Raw genomic sequence first — 12,367 nt, 5'->3', positions numbered from 1 at the left:
TTTAGTGCCTGTTTCACACTTGGGGGTATTGGTTGATGAAAAGCTCAACGTGAGCCGGCAGTGTGCGCTTGCAGCCCAGAAAGCCAACCGTGTCCTGGGCTGCATCAAGAGAGGCATGACCAGCAGGTCAATGGAGGGGATTCTGCCCCTCTACTCTGCTCTTGTGAGACCCCACCTGGAGTACTGCATCCAGCTCTGGGGTTCCCAGTACAGGAGAGACATGGAGCTGTTGGAGAGAGTCCAGAGGAGGCCACGAAGCTGATCAGAGGGCTGGAGCACCTCTCCTATGAGGACAGGCTGAGAGAGTTGGGGTTGTTCAGCCTGGAGAAGAAAAGGCTCCAGGGAGAGCTTGGAGCAGTCTTCCAGTACCTGAAGGGGGCCTACAAGAAAGCTGGAGAGGGACTGTTTACAAGGGCATGGAGTGATAGGAGAAGGGGTAATGACCTTAAGCTGAAGGAGGGGAGATTTAGGTTAGATATTAAGAAGAAATTCTTTACTGTGAGGGTGGTGAGGCACTGGCACAGGTTGCCCAGAGAAGCTCTGGAGGCCCCATCCCTGGAAGTGTTCAAGGCCAGGCTGGATGGGGCTTTGGGCAACCTGGTCCAGTGGAGGGTGTCCCTGTCCATGGCAGGGCGTTGGAACTAGATGGGCTTTAAGGTCCCTTCCAACCCAAACCATTCTATGGTACTCTAATTCTATGAATAACTCTCTCCGGGGAGACCTAATTGCGGCCTTCCAGGAAAGCTGGGGAGGGACTGTTTATCAGGGAGTGTAGTGACAGGACAAGGGGTAATGGGTTCAAGCTGAAGGAGGATCGATTTAGATTAGGTGTTAGAAAGAAATTCTTTCCTGCGAGGGTGGTGAGGCACTGGGACAGGTTGCCCAGAGAAGCTGTGGATGCCCCATCCCTGGAAGTGTTCAAGGCCAGGTTGGATGAGGCTTTGGGCAACATGGTCTAGTGGAGGGTGTCCCTGCCCATGGCAGGGGGGTTGGAACTAGATGGGCTTTGAGGTCCCTTCCAACCCAAACCATTCTGTGATTCTATAATTCTATGAATCTGTGATTCCATCATGTAGGCAAGTCCTGCAAATAAAGAAGGGGAAACGTGAATGGGCTGCACAGGTACAAGACAGCCATGAAATCCAAGAGGGAAGGTGAGTAACAGGCAGTCCCTTTGGGACACCAAAAGGAGATGTTGTCAGCCTCATTGCTTAGGACTAGAAGGTACCATCTCAAGAAGATAGATGGAGAGGAACAACCCTGCACCATTGAGAAGATGGTTGGATGCACAAAGGGCCAACCCAGCCCCTCTCCTGAAGCCAAAGATGGTGCAAGAGCAGCATGAGCTCCCCTTCCACCATACAAAGCATCTTCCTTTTGGCGCAAATAGGCTAAGAGGCACATGAAGCAGCTTTACCACAAGACCGGAGTCCCTCTTCCACTAACTCCTGGGATGAAAACAACTTCTTTCTCTCTTTTACACAGTCCTCCAGTGTTTATCTTGATCTGGATGGCCAAGACTTTGCAGTTTGGTGCTGTTTCCAAAGGACAGAAGGGTTTCAGTGTGGCTCTGTTGAACTCTTGTGCTCCTGTGGTCCCCATTTCACGTTGCTGAGTTGGATTTAGAGAGCCGTCATGGAACGTAATGCAGCTACAACCACACGCAAGCAAACCCCTTTTCAGGATATGGCAATGGAGCTGAGTGATCGCACTGTCACGAGCTTGTGTCTGAGCAAACCCTGGTGAGAGCAGTTCCCATGCTTTATTTTTACTTCGTTACTCATGTTACTGCCTAAACAACTCCTTGGGTTGCTTTTTGCTAATAAGGATATTCCAAAGGCTTATTGAATATTTTCAAACCTTTGACTCAAAGGATACTGAATAAGTCAAGATTCAACATGGAAATCTAGTGCTTACTTAAATGCTTTGGTCATGAGCAGGGCTAAGAGAAACACACAGCTTTGATATGATCTGAAATTGCTACTGGATTTCCAGCAGAGCTGAAAGATGTGAAATGACCTTTCATAAAACCACTACCAAGAATAAAAACAGGGACTGAGGTGGCTGTAACAGGGACCAACCACACATTCAGGGTCCACTCCAATCCCTATGACAGGGAAATAAAATTTTACTTGAAGTTGGATCGGGACTCAGAGCGAGAATTTTAAATCTCAGCAGAATTAAGATATTAGCCAGCCGCAAACACAGTTCATAATTCAGCATTGCTGCAAAAGGAGATCAGATTGCCGGAGACAGGCTTTCTAACATTTTTTCCAAACTTTTCAACGCTCCTAAGTGTCTTGCAAGTCTAAGAACCATCTGCAGAAGTAACGAAAGCTTTTGAGAGACCAACTCTCACGGAAAGTCAGTCAGTGAGCCCTAATTCCCAAACAGCCAAAATCTCTTTAGAGGAATTTGCTGAGTGACTGGAGTCACCTCCTGGTGAGTGCCCAACTTGACACACCTCAAGGATGACTCCTTTTCAGGCAGTTTTGAACACCTTCTTCATCAAAATCAAGTTCCTATAAACAATCTCAAGCTGAGGAGCCCACAACAGATTGCTAATGGCTTATACAGATCTTGCCCATAATCACACAGATCACTCAGGGTTTTGAAAACATGACTTCTCCAGTTTAGACAATCGATGGGGTGGGATCCATGCAAGCCAGTCCACACACCTAATTTGCAATGAAATGACCCACACAAGCTGCCTCATCTTACCCAATTTAGGTGCTATCTAAAAGTTGGGTGTCTAGTCCCAGCTCATCACCTCGGCTCGTTCCATATGAAATGGAGAGACAGATAAGAGTGATAAGCAGATAAGAAAATGGAAGACCTTTTCATTAGAAGAGGTTGTATTGTCAGACCCCCTCTTCAGTAAGTAAACATTTAGATTTGCATCTTAACAAAAGTGACTCAACTAATTGGGTTAAATTATCCTAACCATCACCTTTTCACCATAGGACCAAAATCTCTCAGAAGACTCCTGAAAGAGTGAGATCTCTGAACTGTGGCAGTAATTTTATCTGTAAGGCAGAGTCTTAAAAGCTAATGTGCTAACGCACTACCAGTTATGCCAATTTTAGGTATACTCTAATTTGATAAGTAATACTTTGATTTTCAGAAAGAAAATTGATATTTATTAAGAAGTTTAATTATAATTACACCCTCCCTTATTCAATGAATTTCTGAAGCACATAAACAGGAATTTAGTGTCTTGGGTACCATCATACTTGGAGCTGAAACTAAGAAAAGCTGGGTTAAAAATTGAAACAGACAGAGTTGAAAGTATATCCTAATCAGAGAAATTAGATAGAAATGACAGGGGGCTTGCATACTTGCAAATCCTTGCAGAGGGCAGCAGACATCAGTTAAAATCAGGTCTGCTACCAAGTCAGAAGCTTGTGCAGCACCTTGCATGGTGGGATCCAACTGGATCTGTTTCCAGAGGTAAAGAAGTATAAATAGTAGCAGATTTTAATGACTTCTTAGCCCAGCTCTGGGTGCCTTTGGTGTGTGATACATGTCTAACTTTTTTCCAGGAATTCAAAAGCAAAGTGGTTAAACTGACAAAATAATTAATTCCTCATAAAGTCTTAGAAAATGGGGTTTTCTACATATCTTTACAGAAAAATTCCATGAATTACACTGTAAGTGATTGATTCCTGAGTGTTTCTTCAACGCTAGGTAAAATGGTTGGGAAAAAAACCCAGAAAGAGTTGGCTGAGAGGACACTTCCTGGGCCAGCAATGTGGCCCGTGTCTGCCCCAATCCACATGAGGACATGTATTCATGTTGTGCTATTAGGAGGAAGGGCTCTTATATGTATTCGAGGGCATTTTTGGCAGGTGCTGCAAACTGGAGTGATGCTGGAAGGCATGAAATCTTTTGGATGCGGACAAATTGCAGACCTTGTATGCAGAAGCCATGCCATCAGGTATAACACAGAGGTCCATTTGTGGGCATCACCACAGTGACTGACAATAAAAATTTTCTATGCTTGGAAAATGTTGTCCAGGCAACCAGTTATATTTAAAAAAAAAAAAAGAAAAGAAAAAAAAGCAGCACTAAAGAGGAGCGAGGAGCTGTGTCCTGTGCAAAAAAGAAATAGAACAAATATTTAAAGAGGTTTTCCTTTGCGAGAGAGGGGAAAAATACGGACAGCACTGCAGAAATAAGCGGCTGTGACCTCTTGAACCATGATGAGTAAATCCTGCATTCAGTAAGGTAACAACGGGCCTGGAGGCACTCGTGTAGCTATCAGCACCCAGACCATGAGTAATGAGAGCTCTCAAACATCTCTCAAAGCACTACACGTGGTGTCACATGCTCCAAGAGCTTCCTCTCCAAAATAGCAAGTTTTCTTATGTAAATGGCTACGCTGAGAGGCCATGAGATCGCTCAGTGCCCAGGCAGCATCGCCCTCCCTCATTTTCATCAGCACTTCAGCAAACATCATCTGAGTTTCCCTTCGTCGCCCAGACTTATTCTAGTCAGTGCCTGTTTCAGAACAAAATAAAACATTAATTAAGGACAGAGGAGCTGACAGCAAAAATTATGAAAATCGCTGTCTCAGCTCAATTCCTGCTAGTGCTTTGGAAGAAGATTTCCAGTCTGGTGTGATTACAGAAGACAGCTATTCAGGCTGTACAGAGTGCACCCTGACTCATATGTCTTAAAATAAAAAAATGATGGGTTGATGGCTTCACGATGGAAACCAGAGAAATCTGTTCTTTTTCTGATGTTATCAGGATAGAGCGTGCCTGTGCAGTGGGAAGGTAATGCCTGGAAAAAGGTATTCCTGGGACAAATCTGGATCACTGTGTCATAACCACGTCATCTGTTTGAGCTCTTGTACCATGGTATCATCAGAGGTGTGAAAACACAGGTGAGGTGGCAGCTGCAAAGCAAAAGGAGCGTCTCTCTGACTGCTGGAGAACATCAGGTCTTTCCTACCGGAAAGATGTGAGACAAATCTATCCCTGGGGAAGCCACTGTCACTTTAGTTTCATGGATTTCATGGATACCCCAGAGATTAGTTTTACTGCCTCAGCTGACTAGGTAGGTATTGTAGGAGGCACAGGCTTGCTGGATCTGTCTCATGCATGAAGTGAGCCTTTTAAATAGTGTTTGTTCAAACAGACCCTGTCATCACCTGCCACATAACTCTCACATTCGTTTACTTCAACCTTTTTAAAAGGATGCTGGTAAACACTCTGCTAATCAGTAGCCTGGTATAATCACTACTGAATGGACAAAAGAGTAAAGAATAAATGATAGGAAACAATTCGATACCATCCAGGAAGGCCAGAGGATCGAAAGAGTTTTTGCATACTGACATCAGTAACTTAACATGGTTGTAACAGAGGATGACTGAACATGTCTGAATAAACGTAGCTCTTTCATTTTATTGCCTTTTATAAGGGCAATCTGGCAAATGCTATCCTTTATGATTAAAATAATGTTACATTAGATAAAGCTTCTTGGTTTTATAGGTAGCTTGCAGAATTGATGATTTTGAGGATATTCTTCATATGCCCCTAATTTAGCTACAAGCAGTGTCTTTGAGAAAACATATTTTGCAAAGGATTAAAATCATGAAATTGAATCCCATGAACCCTGAGCAGGATTGCAGGATACAGACCTAGAGGAGAAGAGCACACAAGGCAGAGCACCAGCAGCTTCTGAAATCTCTGTTTCTAACGAACATCCATAAAATCTCACGTGCACTATGCAGTGGCACTGGAGAAGAAGTATTATTCCCTTTTCACTATGTCTGTAATGCAGCTGGGAAGAGCGGATGGACAGTATAACCAAATCTCTTACCAACATAACCAGGAGTCCCGCAGGCTGTGGACATCACATCTCCTTTACCCTCCATCTTTGACAATCCAAAGTCACTGATCATGATTTTTGACTCTTCATCCTGGCTGTAGTAAAGCAGGTTCTCAGGCTACAAAGGAGAACAAGCAAAGTGGGTTTTGAATATGTAAGTCCAATAGCAACATCTGTTGGCTGATGCTTTGCATGTAATACAATCCTTAGTTACATCATATGCTAATTTAATTTTGTTCCCCTAAATCCTAAAGAGTTGCTCCTACAACCTGTATGGAGAACCTCTCCGGACTCCTGTATGGTGATTAATGGAAGAAGCTGACACCTTGAGCTTTGAGTAACTTTCCTGGGATAACAAACTTCTCCTTAGGCTCGTCCTTGTGAGGCATGTCCAAGATACCATCACTTCAGAGTGACAAACTAGAAGGATTCATCTGAAAGCAGGTAAATATGGTAAATCTAGGTAGTGTAATGAAAAATTTTCATACAGCATTTAAAAAAAGAAAAAGGAAAACAGTAGGTATTAGAGAATGTTTGTATCTTCTCCACTGTAAATAAACTGTTGTGAGAGAGGAAATGCCTTTACAGTTGCAACAAGGATGTTTTAGCTAGAACTGATTAGGAAAAGATGCCGCAGCACTAAGCACAGCAACTTGTTTATGCTGAAAGAAAACAAGAGTCACTCCACAAAGTTCTGTGACTTTATACTGATGTCAGATGGGTTGAAGAGCCCAACCAAACTCCATCTGCTACAGCACAGTCCTCCGTCCATATGTTTTGAATGTACTACTGCTACACAGCAAAGCTCTCACCAGGTGCTGTGAGAGCATGCTTCTTCCCCTACTTAATATCTGGGCTTGCAAAAAGGTCCAGCATCTGCTGGTGCTCTGACATCGTGGTGGTAATGGGGTGCCACTGCACTGCCCAGACCTTGGGGTCTTCATCTATAAAAGTGACGGATACTCAATGTTTCAACATAACCCCTGCGTGGACTTTTGCCCAGAAGCTGGTACAAACACCTACCCGCATGCAATACATTTTGTCTATCAGCCCGCTGCGTGCTCTGGGAAATGGCAAGAAGCAGCTGAGGCCACACAACATCATCAAACTCCTTGGGACTCATCCAAGCTTGGATTTGTAAGGAGGAGAAATCGCACTGCAGCCGCACCAGAATCTGTCTTCCCTCCTTCATTGCCGTAACCTCCTGCTCTGGGGAAAGGGGGGATGAAGAAGCGCTGGGGGGGTGACATCACCTCCACCCTACTCTGAGGTTCCCATTCAGTTTCAAGTGGAGGTTAAAGCACTTTCTGGCTCCCCAGCCCCAGCATGAAGCCACTTAGTGATGGCTTTATCCATGGGACATGATGGCCATGAGAGGATCTACAAGCTGCATCCACACCTGTGAGACAGCTGGGACTGAGGCAAAAAGGGAAATGATTCTGTTCATAAAAATAATTAGGAAGCTGTACCATTTATGTTTCTTTCTCATGATGCCTCGTAAGTCCAATGCTTTAACTGGCCATTATAATGCTGACACTAATTTAAGGCACCACGTGAGCCAGTTTTATGCCATGGTCTGCCCGTACTCCTGATTTTTACTAGTGCACTTCTGATCTGCTGAGGGGTTGGTAGAGCTGATATTAAGGGAAAGACAATTATTTCCCAATGATTTCTGCTAATTCACCTCAGGCCCCCACTTACTCATATTTAGTAAGGCCAAAAGAAGCCCATCCATTTAAAACTTATATTTGTTTAAAACCTTTTTAAAAGAACTCTGGTTCTTCAAGCTGGTTAATTCAAAAAGCGCTAACGAGGTGGCTCTGTACCAGCGGAGCTACTCGAGCCTTTCAGTCCTTTTATACATCCTGGACTTCCCTGGACTTCATCTGCTGCCATCTCTTGTTATCTGCTGCTGTGTTATTTAGAGTCTTGGAGCACAGATCTGCTTTTCCCAACTACAGCAAGTACTATTTTGGTATCTGAATAACACATAATTACAACAAATAATTGTTATAGATGTTTCAAGGGTTGTATTTTTGTAGAGTGGATTCTTTCCCAGAGCTTCATTTGGGGGGAGCACAATCAGAAACTTGCACTTATCTTGATATTTTGAGATCATAAAAAGCCTTATTACGTCCGTATTTTTGCCATCGTGGTATGTTTGTGTTAAAAGAAATTCACAGCAGGTGTTCCTCATACACCATATTTTATGAGTCATTTTAACAACTGATATGGTACTGACAAAGACTTGCAAACAAAAAAGAAAGAAAGAGAAAACAAGCTAGTCTTTGCCCCAAAATACCACTGGAGAAGGTTGGTTTGATCTAAATTCAGCATGTCCTTACATAAACTCTGAAAGTAATTTGTAGATGAATCCAATTCCCAATTACCAGATCTCATATTTTATTACAGGAAATTTTTAATAAGATTAATCTGTATTAAAGTGAGAGCTACAGCCTTCCTTTAAATTATAAAGGTAGGAATATTAAGAGCTCATGTAATGGAGTATCTGAATTAAGAGGACTCAGACCTCCCTCCAAAACCTCTGGTTGCAGAAAGAAGCCTGAAGTTATATTTCCTACGGATAGAACCTGGGAGGAGGCTGACCATGTTAAAATACTATACAGTGCTTCCATACTGAAGTGCAGTGGAACTCTAATAAATAGGAGAATATTTTCACATACTTCAGAAAATGAATGGGAACAGAAGGCAGCATGTGAAGACTGCAGGAGATAGGAGACTAACCCGTGCCTCCTTAGAGAAAACCCATTATTTGGAACTGTTAGGACTTAATTGGACAGCACTAAGGAGGAAATACTATTTGCAGACATCACTGTCTATTTTCCTTCAGTGGATTCAAGGGTTTTTTTCTTTAAAAAGTGCCAAATCAATATTTGTAAAAATATATTGCTACCTCCTATTATTCTGTTCTATGTATTGAAGCAAAGATCATAGGATGCCCACATCTGGCAGAGTCGTCCAGGACTGAGGCAAGTCCCTTGCAGCACTGAGGTGTGGAAAAGCTTGCAATTCTGTGGGAATGGCCCCTGTGCAGCAAAAAGATGCACATCTGGAGTCAAAGAGCAGCAGAAGGAAACAGTTGTGTTGAGGTTTTCGCAAAACAAGGCCGTGTCTGCCTGTCTCGGGCACTGCTCCACCTTGGAGAGCTGTGGTGCTGGTGGTTACACTGGTAGTGAGCTCTGGTTTGGCCCCACTGCATCACATTTTGGGAACAAGCCTGCCATTTATTATTTTACACCATGCAGTATTTCATATCAGCACTAATTTGGGAGGAGATAAAAAGCAAACAAATAGTATCTGTCATCACTACAATACTTCACCCATCTCAAGGCAAAACAGTGAAGTCAAATTCTCAGCACTACAACCTTCACTAAGAGGACTTACTAAAAATCACAGACATGCAGTTTAATATTAGACCAAATTAAAAATACACTTCATTTAAAAATACATTTAATAAAAAAATGTATTTAAGAAGTAAAAAAAAAAAAAAAAAAGGACTTTGTTGTGGCTCTTGACTCTATTAATGTTCACTAAGCCTTTACATAATTTGATGTGCTCTGTCAAATTCTATTATCTTTACATCAGGACAATTCAAGACCACAGCATCAACATCCAAGGCAATTCCTGCTTGGAGCATCCCTCCAAAACACAGCCAGAAGTGTTATTTCATTCACTGAATTCTTAATTTCTTGCAGTAAACTTTGGTAGCATTAACTAGCTCAGAAACTGAAGCCACAGATTTTTTTTGACATTTGTATCTTTTTCTAATGCCTTCTGCTAATTTATTATTTAAGACACTAAAGATGGGGAGATTTAGCTGTGTGTAATGAAATCCAAGCTTTTCACCTTATCTTAATGACAGTTTAAGATATAGGAAGGAAACAATACAGAAATAATGTTTTAGGGTGGGGTTTTTTGCCACAAAATATACGAGGTTTTGATGTGATAACACAGTACAGCTGAAAGGAAAATCATCTAAAAATCACATTGGCACACAATGTTCCTTAGAAGAATCCTTGCTGTTAACAGTGTTGTCTCCAAAAACACTGGTCCAAATAGCACGATAGGAAATCATTCAACTTTCCCATAGTATTTATTGTTACTAATTATTATTAAGGAAAAGTAAATATAGCACAGCAAATCTGCAAGATACTTCACAGCAGTAAACACTTACATCCCAGCTGAGATGAGTTTCCTGCCTCAATGTAATGCTTTGGGTCTTGAGGAATGACTTTTTCCCCACATGATATATGCAAAAACTCCCATTGTAACAGCATTGATTGCAAAAGCCTCATTAAAACCGATTACGATGGGAGGATATGGAGCCTTCAGAACATCTTTCTTATAGTAAAACCTTACTGAAACAGCCAGTCCCAGGGGAGGCTGGATTTTCGTGCGTTAGACTCACATAATTATGCAACTTTCATTAACACTGCCCAGAGGGCCGAGTCACGCTGTGGTCGTACCTTGAGGTCCCTGTGCACGATGCCCATTCGGTGCAGGTAGTAGACAGCATCCAGGACCTGCCGGATCAGGGTGCTGGCATCCTTCTCAGTGTAGAACCCTTTCTCAACGATGCGGTCAAAAAGCTCTCCCCCAGACACTCTGGAAAACATGATGGGATGCAGAAGTATGAGGATATGCTTTGTAATGTGCTTTCTACCTCGCTCAAGGATGGCCAAGGCCATGCACTAGCCACAGACAGTCAGAGCACATGTCCATCTGGAGCTCTGAGGGCTCCCCCACTGTCCCAACAAGCATTTGGGTTTGATTTCTTCATAGTCCAAGGACTGGTCTCTGCCTCAGAGACCAGAAGAGTAGCAAGGGGCAAAGAAAAGAAGAAACAGAACTAAACCAGAAATAGTCATGCTATAATGGACAATAAAATCCATCACACATCAGAGAGTGGTCAAAGACTCACTAGCACTTGCAGAGAGAAACCACAACTCTACCCCAGCAAGAGCCAGGGGCAGCAGACACCAGCTTCCACGCTGCCCCATCCTAGTGAGCTTTGTGTAGTTGGATTCGGTCTGCCCTTCCTGCTGGTGCTGGCCCACGGAGGTTGTAAGGTTCCCTACTAGTATGAGTCCTTGGGGTTCACTTTCCTCTCCACCGACCAAGGCTTGGGTTTTGCCCTGGAGGAATGGTCCCATTCCCCTTTCCCCACCGGCGAGTGAAACGCATACAGTAGTTACTGCCAGTACCTATAGAGTGTTAGTTCATTAAAGGACTCTGGGTTTCTGGCAATTTTAAATGCTCTCAGGGGTCCCCCCTTTACTCATACATGTGTGTTCATTTATCAGCAGCCACAAACTCTTTAGGCAGAGCACGGCCTCTGCCCAGCACTGGTAGCAGATAGTTATTGATGATGTTGCGCAGATTATCAGTGCAATTAATCATCAGATGACATAGATGGGGAAAGGATTGCACAACTCAAAGAGGAAGGAAAATAAAACCTTGACATCCCACTATTTAATGCCTGCTATATTATGCTTTTCCTCTGCCCTGCTAGAAATAACATGTTCTGAACCCAATCTTAAATAAAGAATGGACACATTAAAACTCCCTGGAGAAGTATCTGGGGAAACAAAAGAGGAAAGAAATGTCTGAGTAATTGAAATAATAAAACTGTCAGCAAAAAACTGCCCTACTAAGGTAAATAAAAGATTTCCATTTTAACAAGCAAAACCTATTAAAAAAAAAAAGTATGCAATATGTTTTTTCAGCAAGTTGCACCACTTAGCGTATCATAAATAGCACAGTAAAACTTTCTTTAAAAACAAACCCAATAAAGGGAAAATAATAAATGATTACAGTCATTAAATACATATGGACTGGCAGCTTGTCATTATATGAACACTAGGTAATTCAGCCACAGCCACTCCAAGCAATAATCTTCTTGAATAATGCCATGAAGTCACTTCCTAGGGAAGTTTGGAGCCTGAATGGAAGAGAAGGCTACCGCTAAAAATGAACACATTCAACTTCGAAAAGCAATCTGGGAAGAAAAAAAAAATAAACCGGATAATCCCTCTATTAAGTGCTAGGCAAACAAACCAAACAGCTTGCTAAAATATTGGCATTAAACCAAGACTCTGCAGTAAAGGTGAAGTTCACCCAGGGTCTGAAGTCCACCCAGGAGACCCCTGGCTGTACTGGCAGCCCTGGGGCTAGCTGCCAGCGGAGAGGGGCTGGAGCAGCGGTGCCGGGCTGACAGTGGGGCCGGGAAAACGCCCTGGTACCCTGCCGAATTGGGGAGCCCGTGACTCACGGCACAGCGGGGAAGGAGGCAGGTAGAGGCTGCACCGGCAGAAGTGCTGTCACACAAGAACCTGCTCCGAGATGACACCCTGAACATTGCACAGAAAAACTTGAATTAAAACCCTTTTTTTCCTAGTTTCTCACAACAGAAGTTGTATTTCTCATATATATACATATGTATGTATACATATGTATATATACATAGGGTGTTGCTCCAAGCTGCTCTCGGCCCTACACCCTTTGCCTGACC

At 43.0% G+C, this 12,367-nt stretch overlaps 1 protein-coding gene across 4 annotated transcripts in view; it reads right to left on the bottom strand.

The window, feature by feature from the left end:
* CAMK1D (calcium/calmodulin dependent protein kinase ID) overlaps positions 1-12,367 on the bottom strand; it is a 235,478-nt gene that overhangs the window by 40,539 nt on the left and 182,572 nt on the right. For all 4 annotated transcript variants that reach the window (XM_054835918.1, XM_054835927.1, XM_054835937.1 and 1 more), the window contains exons 4-5: positions 10,323-10,461; positions 5,827-5,953 (exon numbers count right to left, since the gene is read on the bottom strand). In XM_054835918.1, coding sequence (XP_054691893.1) covers positions 5,827-5,953; positions 10,323-10,461 — 266 coding nt within the window. The remainder of the gene's footprint in view (positions 1-5,826; positions 5,954-10,322; positions 10,462-12,367) is intronic.

The sequence above is a fragment of the Grus americana genome, chromosome 1 (assembly GCF_028858705.1).
Source record: "Grus americana isolate bGruAme1 chromosome 1, bGruAme1.mat, whole genome shotgun sequence".
Taxonomy (NCBI): domain Eukaryota; kingdom Metazoa; phylum Chordata; class Aves; order Gruiformes; family Gruidae; genus Grus; species Grus americana.
This window is presented reverse-complemented; position numbering and strand designations above follow the sequence as displayed.